At 47.1% G+C, this 22,253-nt stretch overlaps 1 protein-coding gene across 17 annotated transcripts in view; it reads right to left on the bottom strand.

Annotated features, from left to right (window-relative positions):
• EHMT1 (euchromatic histone lysine methyltransferase 1) overlaps positions 1 to 22,253 on the bottom strand; it is a 124,264-nt gene that overhangs the window by 5,931 nt on the left and 96,080 nt on the right. For all 17 annotated transcript variants that reach the window (XM_075056150.1, XM_075056154.1, XM_075056162.1 and 14 more), the window contains 13 exons: positions 21,550 to 21,776; positions 20,687 to 20,851; positions 20,098 to 20,180; positions 18,679 to 18,785; positions 16,610 to 16,732; positions 14,110 to 14,211; positions 13,218 to 13,322; positions 10,374 to 10,528; positions 9,395 to 9,562; positions 8,864 to 9,008; positions 7,811 to 7,888; positions 6,527 to 6,642; positions 3,592 to 3,678 (listed from right to left, as the gene is read on the bottom strand). In XM_075056150.1, the coding sequence (XP_074912251.1) occupies positions 3,592 to 3,678; positions 6,527 to 6,642; positions 7,811 to 7,888; positions 8,864 to 9,008; positions 9,395 to 9,562; positions 10,374 to 10,528; positions 13,218 to 13,322; positions 14,110 to 14,211; positions 16,610 to 16,732; positions 18,679 to 18,785; positions 20,098 to 20,180; positions 20,687 to 20,851; positions 21,550 to 21,776 (1,661 nt within the window). The remainder of the gene's footprint in view (positions 1 to 3,591; positions 3,679 to 6,526; positions 6,643 to 7,810; positions 7,889 to 8,863; positions 9,009 to 9,394; positions 9,563 to 10,373; positions 10,529 to 13,217; positions 13,323 to 14,109; positions 14,212 to 16,609; positions 16,733 to 18,678; positions 18,786 to 20,097; positions 20,181 to 20,686; positions 20,852 to 21,549; positions 21,777 to 22,253) is intronic.

The following is a 22,253-nucleotide window of genomic DNA, read 5'->3' as shown; positions in this document are numbered from 1 at the left end:
CCAGAGGGAGGATACAAGAAAGAAGCAACAGCACAGTAGATTCTGATGTGTAAGTCTTCCTGGTCTGCAATGCAATGCTAATTAATTATAAGCAAAGGATTCACAATATGAATAAATATTCTTCAGAGCATCAACAGAGACTTCCATGATCAGCAGCCATTATCACAGCATTCCTCTGCAGCTCTCAAGGCATTTTTGAAGTGTTAACCAACCGTATCCATTTCCCCCTGTGGCTCAAGGCAGCATTTAACTCCAGGGCTGGGGAAGAGGAGAGCCATAAAACATTAACCTGGAGAGGACCCACGTACTCTGTGACAAGGGATCGTTTGGCTGCAGTTCCCAAATCTGAGCGATCGGCCAAGCTCCTCTGCCTGAGCAGGAGGCTGCCGCCGCGTGTGATCCTCCTGTTTGCCCCCGCTGCATCCCGTTATTTATTAAGCGCTCCCGTAAGGCTGCGGCATTACTGGAAGTCACACGCTTGTTGGTGACCTAAAGTAATAGGAAGATGATGGCCAGAGAGGGAGAGAAATTGCTGTAGCATGGCACAGTAGCCAGCGGCAGCTGAGAAACAGCTGAATAATGCTGCATGGAGAGGCACTCTGCTCAGGGACAGCCACTTCAGGTTTACAGCTCAGTGAAACAAAAAACCACAATCTAATTAAAAAAATGTTGTTTTGATGTTCCTTTAAAGACTATTCCTGCAACTCATTTCCTTTCCAGGGCTGCTCATAGATACAAGTGGTTCCCTAATTTCCCAGGTCCAAAGTTATGGAAGGATGCGCAAGAGGTACATATTGCTACCCAAAAAAGAGTGGGACCATCAGCCCCTTCATTGAAGGGCTCCTCAAGTCAGGACAGTATCTTTCTTCTCAGCAAGATGTTCAGCACACTGATGGCAAGTAACTACATCTCAGAGGTCTACACTGCCACTCATCACCACAAGATCAGAGTGCACTCCATGAAAAATCAAGAGCAACAAGAAGTCCCTAGTAGAGGCTCCAGCATTTTCCAAGGAGTGTGGGAGATGGGACGTCTAGGGCTTCTCTGGCTGAAGGTGTGGCTAAAATGACTGGCTCACTGCAGATGGTACCTTAGTAGAGCATCACTGCTTTGTACAGAAATGAAATATTTGGAAACCATGTAATGGACGTGCACCGAGAGGAACAGACCAGATCCTCACAAACGTCTGGTTTCTGCATTACACCGCTTCACAGCCTCTCCAATAAAAGCCTTTAACCAGCTGTGCCATTGCCGGAATGAGCAGTTACACCATCTAACAACCAAGTATGAACAGAGCAGATTCAAAACAACCCACAGCACTGTCAGCACAGGGTGAGCAACAGCAACTTCTGAGCAGTGACAAATTTGGAGGTCAGAGAGAAACCTGCACCGAGCACACCAGTCTCCTGAGCATCTGCCAGTGGCAGAGCTTAAAAACTCCCTGGAAGCTCGGCAGGGCAGGGAGGACGATGCTGCTGCATCTCCCCTCACTAAACTGTTGCTTCCAGGACTGCGCTGAAGGTACTGGAGGCTGTTAGTAGGAGGGTCTGGAGTAGCCAAAAGCTCTGGAGCAGCTGGGGTCTGGGGAGCCCTGGAGATGATGGTGGGAGAGCTGACTGGCCACTGCGCTAGCAGGGCCTTGCTCCCAGCTGCCAAACTGCTCTGAGCGCTGCTAAACGCTCCCTACAGAAGCTGCTGCGGGCTGCCAGAGGGACAGCCTGCAGGCAGAAACAGAAAGGGAAACCATTTTTGGAGTGATTACAGAGAAAAGTTGAATGGTATCTGAAGTACAGAGCAGGCTGAAAAGCAGTATGTGTGTAAGGAAGGCATTTACACACAGAAACAGTCGGGACCAGCAGAGTTTTGCATAATAAAAGCACTGTGACAAGATTCCACATTTGCATCCCATTTAGGCATTCGTGAAAAATTATGGAATAAAAGTCATTTTACACCAGTACAATTACCCTCCTTCCAAAGCAGAGTACCCACTCAGGGCTCTAATCCAGACCTTTAATGCAAAATGCTCTTCCACAAGAGCCAATCCTTGAAGATGCTATGTGCAAGCAGCCCCTGAGCACTGCCAGCACAGGGGCTTCTTTGCCAGAGATGAGGAAACCAAATCTATAGGTGGCACACAAAGACTCACAGGAAGGACATCAGTGCAGCTGGCTTGAGGAGGAGAGAAGGACTGGAGTTGGTGAGTTGAGTAAATGACGTGTGTGTGTGTGTGTGTGTGTGTGTGTGTGTGAGAGAGTGACAGGGACAAGGCGGAACATGCACAGGCAGGACATAAATTAGCTCAGCTTTTTAGTACGCAGCTCATTTAGATAATGAAGAAGACAGCGCCTACCACTGAAACAGTGTCAGCAGCTCCTGGCAAGGGTGGAGGGAAGAGTTAAGCATGGTTGTGGTATCTGAACCCCATCAGCTCTGATGCGTGCTCCTCTGTGTTAATTACACACAGGTCTGTGTTAATTACACGCATTACACGCAGGGCTGCCCCGCTTCCTTGGGCTGCCTATTCACCACTGCTTAGTCCTCTCACATATTAGCATTCCAGTAGGATTTGGTTAAGTCAGTGCCTTTTTTGTTTGGGAGCAGTTTGCTTGCAGGCTCTGGCTCATCTCTGGGCCCTGAACCAGGACACAGAGACTGTTGGTACTTAACAGGAAGCCCCACCTGAAGACAGACTTAAGACACTCCCCACAAACAGCAGTTTTAAGCTTTACCTCTGAAAAAACATTTTATCGTCTGGCAGCTCCTAACATGGAAGAAATACTTGGCTGACTCACTGCAGATTTTTCTTTTCCTTTTTTTAAAATTCTGCAATAATTTTCCGCAATCCCCCACCCCAATTCTATAAAAAAATCGAAAACTAGTACTAAAAAAACCCAGCACCTATCTCCATGAAGGGCATGAGTCAAGCCTTATTTAGAAGGCCTTAACTCACTGTAGTATTGCAATGAAGAAAACACTTTCCGAAATATTTAATAAAGTACATATACCACTTTAAAGCCTAAAAACCGTGGGGTTCAACCCCAGTTTCTTCACTTGACATAAATCTGACCATTTTTGATCTTAAGTACTTTATTGAATCAGGGCCGAAACATGTGCTTAACGCCAAGTGCTTTACTGTTTTGCTGAATCAGACTAAAGCCAGAGCTGTGACACTGGAAAACCTCTTAAGAAGTCAGTATTGAAACAGAAAAAGGTCCGATATAAAAAAGTTGTTCCAAATTGCCTTGGCCTTAAGCATCCCACATCCAGGGTGAACATGTGAGTTGAGCACATTTGCAGCACAACTCAAATCTGGTTGTCCCCCCCCCCCCCGCCCCGTTGCTTGTGTTTCAGAGGGGTAAGAGAGCTGAGCACAGATCCCAGCAAGACAGAGAGGGGTGGAGAAAGCTCCATGCTATGAGGAAAAGGACAAACAGAGCAGGAAATGGAGTCAGGAAACCTCTGACTGAGGGCAAGCAGCTCAGCTCAATGCCAATTTGATTTGCATGAAAAGCTCTCCTTAAAGAGGAGAGACCATCCCAGCCCTCGGGAAGCAATGCATTTGCTTGAGCTAATGAAAGCTGAATAACTTACTCGCACACAAAGGTTCCCAGTGGAATGTCTTGCATTGTTCGCACACCCCAGCCCATCTTTTGTGTCCGATAAAGCTGCAATCGAGTCCTGGAAAAGAGGAAACGAAGCCACATTAATGGCAGCACTCTGCAGAAAGACAATGAATTTTCATAGAGAGATGAGCAAAAAAGCCAGCAACCTTCCATCACCACAAACTCAAAGATGATTTCAATATTCAACCCCCCAGTTCTCACACTGGCACCATTGCGGGTACACTCCACTCCCACCACTGCTCTGAGCATGTGGGCAGATGCTCAATGGAAACTGCCTGGGGACAAGGGAAAGGTGTCCACCAACCCCTTCTCCCTGCCCAGCTGCACCTTGCAAGGTGCACACCTAGGGACTGGGGAAGAGAGTATGGGACTGGATGCTCTGTGTGGTTATGCCGTTCACAATTTACACGTGGAATACCAGAATCCCACCACCAGCATTTCTTTTCCCTTTCATGAACACACCCCACACTTGGGGGAAGGCAGGGAAGGTGGAAGGGGACTCAAGGCAGCATTGTTCTGCAGCGAGGAGTGCTGCAGGGGGAAGGCAGGGAGCTTACAGTGAATTAAGAACACCTTCAGCTAAGTGCTCTGATCCCTTTGCCCTCTGCTGAGGCCAGTGCATTTAGCAACTCCATCATATCCAGCTCCCTGGCTGAAAGACAAGGAAGAAACGCTGCAACTTGAAACTTCTTGGTGTAATAGCTGCTCTGTGGAATTTTACTGATGGAGTTTATAGGCAGAGAAACAATCCTGTAAGTCATTCTGCCTCCTGCTCAGCCAGAACTTGAGTTAAGTGCAGGATGAACAGTCTCCAGGGCTAGGGAAGGCTTGCTCTGTCCCCGAGGGAACCAAAATCCACTCTCAGCAACACTGTTATCGGAATAAAGAGAAATTCGATGCTCACCTTAACTTCACCCTGTTGCTTTTCCCAGTACTTCTCTCCTCTTCCCCCACTCATTCCCCCCTTGCACTGTCAGCTCAAACTAGGGGCTGTACATTTCCTCATATTTGCTCACAGCTCCTGGAGCCTTCACCAGGGCAAAACATGACTTCATGAGAACGACCACTCTCAGGGAAACCGGTTATAACACTGTATTTCAGGCCTGAGGAATCTCCCCCATGTTTTGCCTCGTCCATCGTGGCAAAAGCAGAGCGCCACGCTCAGGTTCAGGTTCTGCCGTTGGGGCTGACACCGGCAGCAGCGGGACTGCAGCTCCGATCTCAGCCTCCCAGCTGAGCTGGGTCAGCCTGCCAGATGGAAGGGCATGTGCTGCTGAGCAGAGTTAATTTGGAGCAAATCTGATAAACGAAGCACTGAAAACAGAGTGGGAGCACCCATGTGTCACGCTGCAGCCCAAACGCAGGAGGTTTCCTCCGCTGCCTCCCCAGGGACCTCAAGTATAGCTCTGCCAAGCACCTGACCTCACCTCCAGCTTCCCAACAGAGTCACTCTCCCAGGCTCATGGTTGGGTTTCCAACTCTTCCCATCTTTCAGAAAACCACTTTAGCAAGGAAAAAATGCAAAAGCAACAGCTCTAGCTGTACAGCTCCTAAATAAACACCCACGTAGACACCGGAGCTCTGGAGCTTGGCAGGGAAAACCAGAGAGAGGTAAAGTTCTGTGGAAATGCATCGAGCTTTTTCCTTACTTATTTTTAACATTGCAAAATGTCATTGAAACTACAAAGCTTGCAAAAAAAGTGTTGTCAGTACTACAAAAAATTTACAAAAGTCTTTCTTCCGGTGGGATTCCTTTGAAGTTAGTGCAGTGGCAAACTTCTCCATAGCAGAGGTCCAAAACTAAACATTTATGGTTTTAGCCCGGCATCAAAATCCTAACAGCCTAATCTGCAGCACCGAGGCCAACAGGTATTCAGGTATCCAATTCAGGGGGAGTCATGCCAATAACTTGGAAACGTTAAGCAGCCAAGTCTGGGCATGCTGGCCTATATTTCTAATACATAGAATCATAGAATCATTTAGGTTGGAAAAGACCTTCAAGATCATCGAGTCCAACCATCATCCATGCCCACTAAACCATGTTCTGAAGTACCCCATCTACGTGCTTTTTGAATACCTCCAGGGATGGTGACTCAACCACTTCCCTGGGCAGCCTGTTCCAATGTCTGACAACCCTCTCAGTAAAGAAATTTTTCTTAATATCCAACCTAAACCTCCCCTGCCGCAACTTGAGGCCATTTCCTCTCGTCCTATCTCCAGCCACCTGACAGAAGAGACCAGCACCCACCTCACTACAAACCCCCTTCAGGTAGTTGTAGAGAGCAATAAGGTCTCCCCTCAGCCTCTTCTTTTCTAGACTAAACAGCCCCAGCTCCCTCAGCCGCTCCTCATAAGACTTGTGCTCCAGGTCCCTCACCAGCTTTGTTGCCCTTCTCTGGACACGCTCCAGCAACTCAATGTCTTTCCTGTAGTGAGGGGCCCAAAACTGAACACAGGACTTGAGGTGCGGCCTAATACAGACAGCTAACTTACAAGATCTTCTAAATTAAGGCTCTGCAGTTTCTGTTGCTGTTATTTTCCTCACAGATCTCCACCTGAGAAGTTACATCTAGGCTGTTCATGCAAGTCCACAAGCCATTTATATATTTTATGGTCAGGCTGATGATAGAACACAACAGTTCTCACGTGACAGTGATGGGGGCAGGGTGCAAATATTAATTGAGCTCATCAACCCGCTGCTGTTTCATTCCCACCGGCAACACACAGGAACCCACTTGCATCCCACCACTGTGTGGTGGCACCTGCCCCAGCTTCTGTCTTATCTCGGGAAGTCCTGGGGTTTTGTGGGTTTATGGGTGAGCTGTGTGAATAGAGAGCTAGAAATTTCAGGATTTTGGTGTTGGTCTTGCCAAGATAAGCTGCTTTTGGATCCTCCTTCTCACCTGAGCCCATTCTGCACCACCCGGTTCCTACAGGTTCGCCAGCATGAGCACGCATGATTACACTCAAAGATCAGTGGTGGCTCAGCCATGTTGAATTCAGGCAGGAGTCGGCCGTCCTGAAGAGGAGAGGCATTCAAGACTGGGTTAGTTGTCTGTTCCTGTGACCCCTCCAAATCAGAGGCAGGCCAAGAGCAGAAATTTGCCCGAGTGTAAAAACAGGCCAGAGAACCCCAAGGTGGAGGCATGCCGCAACCTCCCCAAAACCAGCATCAGACCTCAACTTCTCCAGTGGTTTTGCTCCACCCTGACAGTGGCACACTTGCCACTATCACTGACAGCTGACAAGCAGCAAAAGGCTATCTCGATTTTTGCTGCCTGGCATCACCCTACACACCACCAAAAGAAATATCTTACAGTGCCGTGCAAAAAACCCAATGTGCATCATCATTATTATCATTTTGCAGTGCTGGAGAGAAGTGGATGTTTAGTCTGCCTCTGGAATAAAGTCTAAACTTGCAGAGTACAAGGCCAGTATACCCAAGTTCTGAGAACCACATTATCCTCCCAAATAACACTCCCAAAAAAGCTACAACCCAATTATTTACCAACCATATAGGATTAAGAAAGCAATAGATGCAGTTCATTATATTTAACAAATTTGGCTTTTAAGGCTTGAAAGATGTAATCACCTATTAATGTGTAAATAAAATGGCTACAAAGCACAGAAACATGCCAATACTCCCCCTGGGAGAAACTTGCAGGGATTCACAGAACTTCTGGTCTTAGCAGAACCTGTCCAAATATTAACCTCAAAACCTCCCTAGAGGACTGAAGCATACTTACCCAAAACAAACCCGACTTCTGGCAATGTTGCATCTTTATTTTGCCTTCATCCGGAAGGATCACAATAAATACAAGCAGGCAAAAAAAATCTCTCTACTACCCTCCCCTTGTTTACATATTACAGCATTTTCTATGTTGCTCTGAAATGGAAGCTGATTTCACGCATGGATTATTAAATGCTCTCTATCACCTGCATATAACTAATGGCTCAGTTGGCATGACAGTAACACAAATAAATAAAACTAGAAAAGCTTCCCCAGTATGCATTTTGTTATTATCACATTCATCTCAAAGCTGAGACTACAACTTCAGGCATTTCAAAACAAAAAGTAGAGGAGTTGTGCAAGGAACTGTTTTTAAGGTATTACTATAAACCCTGAATTCTGTGAAGTTCAGCTTGCAAACACTGGTCTAAGCCAACAGGAGGTTCTGTGTCCTCACCTTATCATACCAGCAGCGCATACTGAGTTGGCCACACATGCAGTTACTGGAGGAGCAGTCGTCTATACATACACAATACTGGAAGAGAAGAAGACATGTTAACTCCACGCCACTCACACATAACCGAAAGAGCAACTTCTGTGACCGGGTCAGAGGGGAAATGACAAGTCTGCACCTTCTCCTGCTGCAGCTTATTAGCCAGAAAGATAACCAGCCACATCAGTGGCATTTTTACTCCATTATTTATTTCTGTGTGCAATGAACGTCAAAGGACCCCAGCTTTCAGGAAAGGATCTCATACTCAGCCATCTTCATTTCTCATGAGAGGATGTCCCCCTGTGTTACTAATCTTCCTCCATGCCCTACGAGCTGTACTCCACATTTGAGGACAAGGAAAGCTCCAAGAAGGCACCAGAGCTGGGAGATGATGCAACATGATGTCTCAGTCCTCCCCTGCTGCTTGCTTCTTCCCATGGGTGCTCCAGCTGGCTGCTTCCCCAGCACTCCCCAAGCCAACAGAGTCCCACCACCAGCTGCTGCACAACAGGGCTCGGAGCATGGGAAGTTCACTTCAGCCACCCGAGAGCTGTGCCCAGAGAGGGTCACCCTCACCCTACGCTTCCCCACCTCTGCTTTCACAACCCAGTCTTTTGAGGACTTCCAGTATCACAATGAAGACCTTGGCCTGGATACTGCAGTCAGTAGGAAGACAGCATGAGGAAAGTCTCCCAACGACTCACTAATTCTCCAGATACAGAACAGAGGAAAAGGATAAATGGGAGCCACATCAGCCAGCACCAGATGGCTGATGCTACAGCACACAGCTGACACAGAGGTTAGCTTAAGACTCAGAAATGAAGAAAAGCAGAATCCCATCTCCTACAGCAAAAGCTGGAGTTAAGGACTACAGCCTTAGCTGAAATTTCATGGCAATATTAGGACTAGACAATCCCATTTTGAATGCAAAACCTGTTCTGAGGGGCAGTGCACTGCAACATCTCTGAATGTGCACAGCAGGACAGGAAAAATATGTGGATACACATGATCCCTCACCTGTAAATGAGTGATGTTTCTATCAATGTCCATCGGGGAGGTGACGCAGTTTTGCGAAACATATTTGTAGTTGCTAGGACAAGGCTCACTGTCCACTGAATTGACACAGGGAATCGGGATCCGCTCATAACCCCGGGCGATGTCTCTGTCAGTGGGAGAAAGAGAATAGTCACAGACGAAAAGCTCCTCCAAACAAGGGGCCATTCAAATGCCATCCTGGGGCAGAATTACTGCCTTTGATCACTGAGCATTCAAAGCCTGAAAGCAATTCAGGCTAGAACAGAGTTCATTTTTTTCCACCCTGCCTTACAGATTGTTCTTTGTGCTTGCAAATACTTCCATTTGGAGGATGAATTTACAAACCACGTCTGAATCAGCACGTGCTTAGTTCTTGCTAAGCTCAAACTGACCTTCACACCACTTTAAAAAGCTAAGCATGCACTTAAAGTCCTTTCTTAAACCAGGCTCCCCGCCTCCCCAGTGCAAGGGCTCTACTTCATGACCCACAAGCAGAGCCAGACTTATTCTCACCTGCTCACAACCTTCTCTATCTGGGCAGGCTTGTCAGTAGATGATTCTTTCAGAGTCTTGTTCATCTGTAGGGCCACCCAGACCTGAGAGTTAAGGCTGGAGCACTGGAGTGGAGTCTCACCCTCCTTGTTCTTTAAAGTGACATCCGAGCCACGGGAAAGAAAGAGACTGCAAAACAGCAAGAAATTATAAGCATCCCCCTAGAGAAAGTGCGCAAGGGGAAAATGAGCTGAATCACATCCTCCAGCCAGTCCTTAAGGGACAAGGAAGAATCTGTAGTAGTGAATAATCACCTGAGTTTTCTTTATTAAGCATGGTTCAGTGAATCCTTCTACGTGAAGGCGCTGGCAGAAGCCACAGACTGGAGCTCTAGGCACTCACGAGAGCTCTGGGCAAACCTCGCCTTGCTTCAGGCATGACAGGTACCTTGCTGGTACCAGCCTAACTTCAGACAGGCTTGAAACTCTCTGGCGGGGAAAGATATGGGGTAGCAAGAGTAGGCTGGAAATGGAAGAGTCCCACAGGAAACTGGTATTGGACTTGGCCCTTGTTTATACTCACCAGCTTCTGGTGAGTACACATGATGACTTTATTCATAGCAGTGATGAAGCAAAGGAAAAGCCCTGTTATCATATTATGCCATGCTAGTTGTGGAAAAAAAAAAAAGCTTTAATCAAGGACGCCTGACACCTTTCTGCTGGGAAGCCCAGGCTGAGCCCCTCGAGGCCTCTGCCCAAGACTCCAGGACCACTCCACGTTTTCTGATCTTTTTTACACCAGCTCTGGCAGCAACTAGTATTTCAGACCCACCGCCCCTACGAGCAGGGCAATGGAGAAACAAGCCCTCCATCCCAATTCTGGTTTGTGCTTCAATGCCAAAGGCATTTCAAAGGATCTCCCGAGGTTGCCAGCCAGCACCCAGGTAGAAAGGAGCGACCAGGGGAAGGGAGAGAAGTGGCAGGGCTGGAGCCGTACTTACACAACACACTCGTAGCGGTTCTCTCTGGCTGCAATATGCAGGGGCGAGTCCCCGTGAATATTCACTGCATGTAAATCACACTTAGCAGCCAGCAGTATCTCTGCTATGTCAACACAGCCAGAAAAAGCAGCCCAGTGCAAACAAATATTTTCCTCCTGGAGGGAAAGGAAACAGAGTAGAGGTTGTTTAGTGCATTAAAACCCTATCACTTTGGGACTTCACCATCCTCAGCTCTACACCTGCAGCATGCAACATGTGGCTTGCAGTCGCCTTCCCTACACTGTTCTTTCTGGCTGGGACTGCCAGGGCAGGCCGGGAAATCTCCGCACAGACGAGCAGGGAGTTCTCACTCCAGCCGCCTCCGCACACCAGTGACGGGGAGGCTGCACACAAAGCGGTCCATCGCCTTCTTTATACTCACAGGCAAATCGTCTGTCTCTAAGCCACAAAACAATCTGGATCGATCCATGAGAGAGGTGACAGACATGAACAAACATGCTGGAAAAGGCTAGAAGCTGAGCTTCCCCAGCCCAGACAGACAGGAAAGCTAGTATGTCTCCCAGTGCTACAAAATTGAAGAGAAAAAGGCACAGCAAAAGCTATAGGGTATGTGAAGGTGCTAGAAAGCGAACCACGAGCCACAGGGAAAGCAATCAATCCGACTTCAGGCATCTCTTAAATACTGTATGTACTCATCTCTCACTAGCAGCACTAGAAATAGCTGAACACTCAACTTTTTGATGGAGATATTTTAAGCGATGATACTCTTGTTTTCTGTTACAGTGCAATTTGCAGCACACTTTGAACCCTTCCCCATGACAAGCTCTAAAGACGTCAGTTACAACAGTGCAATGATAGTAATGATCACCTAACTTTTCTCTTTTTTTTTTTTTTTTAAAGCAAAAATAAAGTGCATCTCTTAGTCATTGCAACTTAACTTAGATCCTTCCTTAAATGGGGAGGCTATTGACATACACAGGGGAGTGGGGAGGCCTTTTTCTACATGGCTTCTGCCTCCCATTATGGTAACATCCAGAAAAAAAACCCTAATCACGTCACATACCAATCTACAGAAAAAATTAATCTTGTCAATTGCACATCACATGCTGCTGCACAGACAGATTATAGACACCTAGACTTACTACTTTGCCTTGCATCGGCTACTGCCTAACAGCAGCATAATTATAATCAAAAGCATTTCTCCCAGAATATGATGCTTCCCAGCACAAGTGACATTACTTCTTAATGACTGCAATCAGGAGACACTGAATGTAGGTACAGTAACAGATATGCGATACGTACATCTGCTAAGAGGGTATTTTTCTTTCAAGTAAATTGTTGACTGAGCTGATCTGATTTTCATCATTTAATGTGTGATCTTGTAACTGGTAGCCAAAAGGCTTCTGTGACAGATCAAACAAGTCAGTTTTGTTCAAAGTCAGCACTAAGGCTCTGAAGCAATGCAACAACCCAAAAAGCCCCCTTCTCTTGCCTTGACTTTTGCTTTTAGGAACAGTATCAGATCTGGACCTGCCTGGGAACTATCTAAGCTACCATGGAAATAGAGGCTCCTACAGAGAAGGGGCTTTCAGACTGGGGACAGCAACTCCTCAGGAATAGCTGGAGCCTTTCTGAGCCCCGTGAGACAAATGTGCCAGCACCTACCCCTGCTAGCACCTAAGACACAAAACAAGGCATTTAGGGATACAAATACAAACCAGCTGCTTATATACCTTGGATTAAAAAAGCACTAGGAGCCCCAGACAAGAAAATACCCTGTCATGAGGTATGCTAGAGTGTAAACTGATGGCGGGGTAGGTACTTCACTATAACAACTCTGTGCAGAAAGCAGTGAAGCCAGTCACCCTTCATTTATCAAACAATCTCACATCTACAGGCCAAAGCCTGGAGTAGCTCATCACACCCCAGTTCACACCCAAGCTTGCATTGCAGGTACTTCTGGGGTTTCAATATCCTTAGAGACAGAAAGGAAAAAATGAGAAATATACTACTGAGAAAAAAAGAGGAGGAGCAGTGCTGATATAATGAGTCTCCTGAACAAAAACCTGGATGACTGGGGAAAAAAGGAGACAGCACCTCCCTTGTAACTTCTCTGTTTACTTGAAAGCCCCTGTGAAACCGGCTGGCACAGCCCAACACACAGCACTGCTGGGCCCACAGATCTCCCAGGCACTCAAATACAGAGTACATCCCACTCAAGCAGGATTTACGGAGGTGAAGAGCAGGCCAAGAGCCAGCTCCAGCACGCTGAGCCACCAGCCTGCGCATGCTCTGTCCACATTGGTGGCTATGTGCCTGTTATGCCTAGGAAAAGCCAGGCTTGTGATACTTGCTGGCAGAGTGCTCAATCCATCCAGAAAACACAAGTACAAACTTATGCCCCTCAAATGGCACGCAGGATGCCCCTAACCCTAACCCATGCCCAGTGTATACTAGCCTGTGACCAATGTGGAGCTGCTAAGTCTGGACTCAAGGAGGATCTGCCTGGTGCAGCATCCAAGTGGCAGTACAGTGGACCCAGGTGGATTAGAAGCAGCGAGGCACAGAGCTGACTACAGCCTGCACCATTATGTACAGCATCCTTATGGGCTATGTCACGAAGAGCTGGAGGAAAAGGACTTCTTGCCAGCTTGTAAACTTCCTCCCAGAATATGGAGGAAGTTTCTCCCACCAGACACTGTTCACTCACTGCCCCAAACCACCTGTGTCAAGGGACCACTGGACCTCCCTGCACTGAACCCAAAATCCGCTTCCTCAGGCTTGTTTGGTTTTTCAACAGATGTCGTTGTTAATTTCTGAAACGGATTCCAGGAAGAACCTTACATTGTCGCGGATGTTGATGTCTGACCCCTTTGCAAGCAGCAGCTTCACCAGCTCAATATGCTTGTACTCGGTGGCCCAGATCATCGGCGTCCAGCCTCCATCATCCTATGGGAGGAAAAGGAAAGGGTGAGACATGCAGAATGGGCAAGATGGTCTCCTGCTGGCTTCACAAGCCACTGGGCAGCCACAGCACGGTGCACTTTGCCTGGGAGCCACAGACCCCCTTCCCTCCGCTGGTCTGTCTCATCACCCTTCTTTGGTCTACACTGCTGCAGGGAGAGGTGCCTCAGTGTCCTGCAGAGCCCAGTGTGATTTGAACCAACACACCTCAGCAGGCCAGAGTTTATTTGCAGGTCAGCACACTGGCAATTGATATCCAGGTCATTCAAATACAGCTGACTGTCCAAAAGGCACAATGAACCTCCAGCTTGTGTAAAAGCTCTTACAAAAGCTCCCTGAGAGGCCTGGGGGAGCTGGCCTTCCCCCAGAATGAGGAACCCCAATGCAGCACTGCCTCACCCCACGGCAGTGGATAAGCTCTGTGATGGCAAGTGCCAGGCTCAACCCATCCCACAGCATGTCCATGATCCCACCACCCCCTGCTAAGAGGAGCCCAGTGACACTCTCGAGCAACAGGCCCCACCAGCTAATTCAGGGTCAAGGAGAAACTGCTAATCAAGGCTCATGGAAGAGAAGTTTCCATGAGGTCAGTGGAGGGGATCGCCTTCTCTGGCAGACCAGGATGCCCATGGCACCGTCACCCTATGATGTTTTTCAGCTGCCCCCCAGCAGCAGGACTGTATTTGAGCAATCACTGCGCAGACAGCACGCTGCTGAGACTTGGGTCGTGACCTGAGAAGAGCAGCTTCTGCCGCTTGCAGAAAGGCCTTACCTGGCAGTTGACATCCATCTTGCCATTGGAGAGGAGGTACTGAACAATGTCGTAGTGCCCCTTCTTGGCAGCCAAGTGCAGACACGTGGAGCCCTCCGCATCCTGGACACAACCACAGAACAAGCACTCAGGGGACATCTCTTCCCAGTGTTTCCCATGTCTGCATGACACCAGTGATGCTTAGGAACACCAGAGAAGTTCACAGATGGAGCAGAGGATTCCAAAAGCCCCCAGCCTGCTGCCAGGAGGGGAGAGAGCAGCAGCAACCAACGCCAGGACTGAGCAGAGGGAGCTTTACACAAAGCTCTGAGGTGCAACCCATGCAGAATAGGAGGCTGAGAGCGCAAAGGCTATGGGAAGAGATGCCTTTGTGAAGCACAGGGAAGGTACCAACCCGAAACCCTGGCAGACTGATGCTCCCCTTCCTCAGCAGACCCTCTCCAACTCTTCTCCGTGCGCTGAAGAGCCAAGGGGAGGCAGAAATCCCTTACAGAGGCAGAGCTTGCACTTTACCACAGAAAACTAGCCTTATCTCAACCTGAAATGCTCCATTTATACAGGGTTTTTTTGCTGTGTTTTATTAGCACAAGGCCTTATCCCAGCACCTGGCAGCAGGGCAAAGGGGTATCCTGCACAGGGGCTAGGAGCCTCCCTAGATACCAAATCCCCAGCGTGCCCACAGCTGAGAATGGAGATAAAAAACAACTGCAAAGGTTGAAAGGAAAAATGCCTTTGGGAGCTGAGAGTACAGGGCCTGGTGGAGATGGACAGGCTGTGAGTCATGACAGAGACACTCCCACACTAACACCAAAGATCTCCGAGGCTGGAGCCTGATTTTTATCAGGTGTTTATATCCCAAGAGCTTAGCACATAGCAAGGCCCAGAGACCAGGAAATAAGGAGGAGGAAATGAAAGACTGAAAACCAAAATGACTCCTTCCAGCTAATCCCCTGGAAGTAACTTCAGAGGCAAGAGCTTTTGGACAGAGCTGAGTGGAGAGCACATCGCAGGGCTAGGGAGCAACCCTCCGAGCAAGGATGGGCTGTCTCCGGCTAGGAATTACACTGTGTGGGCTTCTTGGAGTAAAGAAGGGGTTTCTACACCCCCATAAACGCCTGCCACACTGAATAATGCCACAGCTTTCCCCTTAGATAAGCATAAGCCAAGTGCAGCTTCTCAACCCTACGGAGAGCAGGCATATTTTAAGTTTCTGCAGGTTTTGAGTGGGGCTTTGCCATCCTATTAACAGGACCAACAGCTTCGCCCTGGGGGCTGAGAAGGCTCCATCCAGCCCACCACTGTCCTCAGCATCCCCTCCACCCAGCAGTCCTGCAGGGCCAGGCTGGGCAGGCTCGGCATAAACCCGCAGCAGTTACTGTCCGGATTTCACATTGAAATGGCTGGAGCTGATTTTAAGCTGTGATGTTGCTGCTTTCAAAAAGATGACTAATTTCGTGCAAGAAACTAATTAACATAATAAACTAGTCTAGACTTCAGACGTGATCTCAGGCTTCTAATTTGCTTTTGCAAGCTCAGGATCTTTTTCCTTCTCTTTACCTTTAGAAGCAAAAAAACCCCTCTTTTCTCTCTACAGGAATAAATCAGGTGAGAGATGTCTGGATTGCTCCAAGACACTTGGGACAGTGGCCAGCATAAACCCACATGTGCCTGTCCTGTCCTTTCCCCCTACCCAGCTCAGAACCAGGCTCCTAAGGATCCATTTAAGGCTCGGGGTGGGCAGCACTTGACATCTTGTGCAATCCTCCTGGCCCTGCCAGCTTCTTTGTGAAAAGAACACGCCGGCTCAGCCGTGCTCCCCAGCAATAGCAGAGGAGTGCGCCAACAGCAGCAGGTTGTAACAATAAGAAGTTCACATGGGGAGGGTTCCTGTGCTCCAAATAGCATCTGATTTATGGGACTAATAAACTATCTGTATATTTTCCAAGATTGCAAAGCAACCAGAGCATGCTAAAGGCAAACAGACAGCTGCATTTTATTGTAATTGTTTAAATTAAAGGGGTCCAATTTTGCCACTGCAGCGTGACTGCAAGAAACCACACATCGGTCCTTTGGAAAGCAAAGCTTCCTCTGTCATTTTTGCTGGCTTGGCAAGCACCAGCCCATTTTAAAATGTCACCCCAAAATTCTCATTATTAGAGTCTATGAAGAAGGAAACTCTGAAATCAAACTCCAAATTCACTGCAATGGATTTGTGACACTAATACTTAGTGGCCCCATATGAAATCAAATACCCCCTACATTTGGTGCCACAAACTAATGTAGCAAGTGGCAACACTTGCCCCAGACTGATCACAGCCAGGACACTGCACCATTAAAATGATACTACCGACAACGACAGCCTTGCCAAGCCTTTACTCCCAAGACAAGCAAGTCCATTTCCCCGCTGCCTGTGCACTCCACCCAAGACTTAAAACCTTATCAAGAAAGAAATGGTGGACAGAGGCTTCTTCAGGAAAAAAGATAAGGCATAAACTGCTACCTTAGGATCTACTAGTGCTCCAGCCTTGATAAGGTATTTCACAGTTTCCAGATGGTTGTTTTCTGCTGCTTCCATCAGTGGGGTCCTCTGGTCTTCAGAGCAGGTGTCTATATTAGCACCAGCCTGTTAAGAGGCAAAGGCAAATACAAGGACAGTTATAATCATTACTGGTTAGCAGAGGAAGGATGTGGGAGTAGAGATTTGGTAGCAAGTTTTTTTCCTGAAATTTAGCCATATTAAGCAGGGGAAAAAAAAAAAAAAAGAAATAAAAACAGGAAAGAAAGCAGTCCAACTTCACCTGTTTTTGAAAGCAGCACACACTGCCTGCCCTCTCTCCTGCCTTCTATAGCCAGTAACCAGGGCATAAGGAAGCCAACAGCTGGTACTAAATAACTGTTGTTATTAATAGATTTTGTACTGCTACTTTCTAGATATTGTTTATGTAACAGTTTGGAAAAATCAGCTTCCTCCTTTTTCCAGCAGCTTTGTTTTCCCTGGTCTATCATTTCTATGGACACAAACAAAACCAACCAGCTCTTCCCAATGTAACAAGCAGTAGGAACAACTTGCTGATTGCAACAGAGGTAGGAGCTGTAAAAAAAGTCCTGGAGATTAGCTAACTATTCCTGTTGAAGTCAATGGTAACATTTCTACAGAGGTCTCCGAGTATATGTTCAGTTCAACATGGAGTGCCTTGGACCAAAATCTTACTCTTTCCCAAAACACTACTGCGTCATCTATCTTGCCTGCTTTAACTCTTTGGCTTAGCTCAGTAACAAAAGACAATCTCAGAGACAGCACAATTCTTGGCAAGCCACGCATGCATATATATGCGTGAAGCACAGACCTGTTTACAGCAGCCACACGCTGACTCAGGTTCACCTGGTACAAGAAGTTGGCCCCATTTCTTCCAGGTGCCTCCCACTGAATGCATTTGTTTTGACTACTTTTAAATAGCTAGAGCTATTTAAACCAGACCAGAGAAGAGGCATTTCAAGTTTAACAAGCTGGGGGCATTCCCAGCCAAATACTGTGCTACTGCAATAGCCAGACATCAGGGAAGAGACAAGAAGATGAAGGATTTTGGAAACAAACCAACCCCACTGATACTCAATTCAAATTGTTTGTAATATCTCACAAATTTTGCTCCTTTTACTCATACGAGTCATTACATTGTCTTCACTTGCAGTAATTTAAGTGAGTGAGGGCAGCTGGGTAGGCCCATAGCTGCATCTTCAAACAGCACTTTGAAAGCCTCTGACTCCAGACGCTGAAATGCAACATGCCAGCAGGCTCATTTTCAAAGATGTGGCATTGTTGCTTTCCCAAAAGCCCTTTAAGGTTTCCCAGTCACACAGGGTAAAGAAAACTTACTCCCAGTCACTCCAGACAATGTATGGCAGTACAAAAAAGAAAAACTCTAACTTTTAAAATCCTTTTTTCTTCACATCATTTTGGAGCAGGTTCAACAAGAGCACCCCTATGTCTTTGACCATCTTCCCTCAATTAGAATCCAAATCTCAGACAATAAGCCAAACGTGCATGTTTCCTTCTCTCCTTTTCAAATGCAGGACATTTACACTGCAGAGGAAAATCCTGCTGGAGCTACTCAGGTTTTGACAAAAGGGAAGACAGAGTCTGCTAGCTTCCAGGCTCCAGAGCCTACCTGCCTTCATTACAAAGAACAACTTGGCAGCAGCTTGCAGATCACCTGCAGTCTGCCAGTGGTCAGCCTGTGCTGGCACATCTGGCAATGCACTGCTCTGCTGGGTGTGCTTAGCCATATAGGTTCCCACATGCTCCACAGTGCCCTACATCGAAGCTTCACATGCTCATTGCCCAGGGAGTGAAGCTTGCTTGGAGAACAGCCTAGAAAGACAGCTTCAGTCATGTCCTCTAAGACCTCATGTTACTCTCCACCACTCCTCCCTTAGTAAACCCTGAGAGCGAGGAGGCTTTTTATAGGAGGGATGTTTCACTGCTGATTTCCAAGTGTGCTTTAGCCATGTGGGGCAGGAGACCAAAAACCACAGAAAATTGCTTGTACAGAGAATGTAGTGGAGACAGACCTGAATCAGCATATGGCAGATGTCCACATGGCCAGACTCGGCAGCAGCATGGAGAGGGGTTCTCTTACTCTGATGCTCCATTTTAAAATTAGGGTCAATTCCATCCACTGAAAAACAGAGCAGAGATGCTTTCAACCACAATTCAGAAATTAGAGAAAAGCGTAACAGGAGAACCAGGTCTCAGCTAAAGGCTTTTAAAGGACAGTTTCCCAGCCCATCCTCAGCCCTTCTCACGAATCACTACACATTCAAGCCAGAAACCTCTCAGGGTAGTCCCATGGACATTCGATATGCAACAGCCCTCAAACCAAGAGTTTCAGAAACACCATGGAATTTAATACCTTTAAGGCATTACAATTTCTACATAGGCCATCTCTCTCAGATTCACAATTCACCATCTCTCAGTGCAACAAAACCAACAAACACTATACAAAGATAAAAAGAAAAAAAAATGCTGCTTTGTTTAAAGCAACACAGAAGTTGGAAACAACAACAGGTCAGTACTACCTGGCCTTTTTGTCTCACCACTATTAACTGCAGTTAATATTAGTGATCCTCATTGCATTCCCGCAAACACAGGGCTACAAAGTGGATGGAGCCTCTCCAGTTAACACAAGCTCAGGATCTGGCCAGAGATTCTCACAGCTGTGCAAAGACTAACAGATGATGATGACAGCCAGACAAAGATGTCTGGGCATGATAACATGTTGCATATGATGAGGACATAGTTAAATATCAATGAATAACATTTTTGTGCTATTGAAGACACGAACAATGAAGCCAACGCTTGCTAGAAGAAAAAAGAAGAATCTGATAAATGAAAAGAACAGAAAGCGTCCAAAAATGTACTGCAAAGTACTGGAGTGGAAAGGAAATGATCCCAAGGAAACACTGTGTCCTTCAAAGGGGGAGATTCCTCAAGAATATTTGCTAGTAAAAACAAGCTCAGCAGCTCAAAGTCACCTGGTGACAGACAACCATGTACCCACAAAACAAACCCTGTGTATTGAAGGGCTTCTCCTTTCTCTTCTCTTGCTGATGGGTCTCAGCTTCAGCCGACTCCCATCTTTTTACCTCTCTACTGGATGCAAATACCTAACTATCCCATTGCACAGAGAGGAAAAGTTCTGTCGGACTGGAAAAATCACATGTAGGTCATGTGGGGACAGAAACAGCTTCTCTGGATAAAATCATGCCCAAATGCAGAAACAAGTTGGGAGCAGGTCCATGTTTCACAGAAAGATGAAGCCATTTCCAATGACACATCACTTGCAAAAGTGGCTTTCTCCTCCAACTCCACTCACAAGGGGCAGTGGGGAATATGACGTGCCACCATGCTGGGAACTGGACTCTGGCAGCTGCCTGGCAGGAGCTGGGAGTACTGCCAGACATGCAATGTCCTAGGAAGGAGCCACCTACCTAACATAAGCAGGACTTTTTGCAGCTCTCCTTGCCTCGCAGAGAAGTACAACTGCTTTGGATGGAACCGCAACTTCTTGGGTCTGCAGGAGTGGGGAAAAGAGGCATGATTAATACTCCCAAGGAACACTCCCAGCATTTCACCCCACCCCACTGCTACCCCGTGTGCATGACAAAGTCTGTTCCTATGGTACAGCTCCAGTGTGCCAGCAAAACACAAGATCAACAAGTCTCCAGAAGGAGGTCTTAAAACTTCCAGCTCTAACCACAGACAACCTTGTTCTAATGAGGGCCGTAGCTATCCAGTGCCACTCATCAACAAATTCTGGGTCTTACTATTGTAAACAGGAACTCTAGTAGTTACAGCTGCAGTCAGAGGGCCAGTGAAAAACTAAATCCTCCAGACAAATCAATAAGACATTTAGAGCTATAACTGTTCTCTTGAATCAGTAATCTGTTGGGGGTGACAAATGACTGAAGTGAACAAAGAAAGGTCTGAGTGGGGCCAAAATCCAGAGAAGCTAAATCTCAGTTTTCTCTAGGTTAAGCAACTTTGCTGGGAGCTGGAGAGACCCAGCAGTCTTCTTACTTTTCGGAGTCCAGGGCAATCAGGGCACTTTCCAGAGTTTCTTTAACTGGTCCCTGGGTCAGGCTAGTAGTAGGCTTTGGAAAAACTGAAGACCCAGCCATGTCAAACCCTTCAGCAGCCGAACTTTCTGGCTTGTCTTCCTCTGACAACCGCGTCCCAGTGCCACTGGAGAGAAAAAATGAGAGACAGCCAAAGCACAACCATTAAAAATACACAACAGTGTGTATCTTATGCCAAAGAAGGAAAGGAAATGGGTTTTAAATACAGATAAGCATAAGTGAAATTGAAACACAAACCAATATATTCTACAGCCTTTTCAGTAAGAACTTGCCCCAAAAAGGAGTTGCACTGCCCTATGATTACATTTTGATGTACTCTGTGCTACAGGAAACCCAGGAACATGGAGCAAGTTGTAAAAGCCACCAGAACAAGATCAGATCAGACGGGAAGTCGGAGCACTGTTCAATGCAGGGATGGCTTGATTTGTGTTTTCCTCTGTGTTTTCATCCTCTCTTTATACTTGTGCCCATTGGTGCAAGTCAGGAGCTACAGCTAGGTACTGCATGAATTTCCCTGTCACTTGGCAGACCTGGCAACATCAACTCATTCCACTATTATTCCATTCCTAACAATAAGAGGAAGGAATGGTTTTAAATCCTGAACCCCTCCTATCTTCATAGCTCACCCTGTGGCTGCTGCGCTCTTCTCCAACACGGTGAGCAACACAAAACACACTTACGGATTGCTGCAGCTTTCAGAGCTGGACCAGAAAGCACTTTGCTCCACCAGGAAGAGAACAAGCATTCAAGTGCAAAGCAAGGTCTGGCATGAGGTTTGAGGTCACCATGTGCTCCCAAGCTCACCTCCCCGTCGTGGTGTCGGCTCTTCCCTCCACAGCTGCTGGTTTCTGCTGCTCGTAGGTCAGCGACACCGTTGAGGTTGTGTCTGCTTTTGCTATTGTCACCTCCTTTGCCTTGGAGGCCTCTTCCCCGCAGTGTGGGCAGTAGCTCATGTCGTTAACCTGGGAGGCACAGTTCTTGTGGAAACGGTGGGAGATGCTGCTCTCCGGCTGACACTCCATGAAAGTGCCCTAAAAAAACCACATAGAAGAAATTCACACCTTGGTCACTATGTGCCTTACCCCTTCTACATGCTTCATCCGCAGATCTCTTAAATACTTCATTCACCACCACTCTTGTCCCTGGCGCTTCCAATACAGTAAGCAAGCACTGCCACTTCTTTAGAAGAGAACAAAAACCAAGGTAACAGGGAAAAAACTCACTGGGTTAGGGACTGCAAAGCAAATTTTTTAATTGTGTTTGGGAAACAGAACCAAGAAGTCCCAATTTCCAGCTCTTTCCTCTAACGCTTGAAGTTCTTGCTTATGTTTCTAGAAGTGCCAGTGTACTGTAAGGACGCCCCCAAAACTGGAAAAGAAAACTTCAGACCTCTGTGCTGAGCGAGCATTAGAACTACCTAACAAAGCTGCGCACAAACCATCCAAGGACCTACATGAATGTAATTAAATCAGCTGTTAACCCCAATATAACCTAAAGTATGCAACTTC

The sequence above is a fragment of the Buteo buteo genome, chromosome 23 (genome assembly GCF_964188355.1).
Source record: "Buteo buteo chromosome 23, bButBut1.hap1.1, whole genome shotgun sequence".
NCBI classification, from domain to species: Eukaryota; Metazoa; Chordata; class Aves; order Accipitriformes; family Accipitridae; genus Buteo; species Buteo buteo.
The sequence above is the reverse complement of the archived record's forward strand: the minus strand, read 5'-3'. Positions and strand labels throughout refer to the sequence as shown.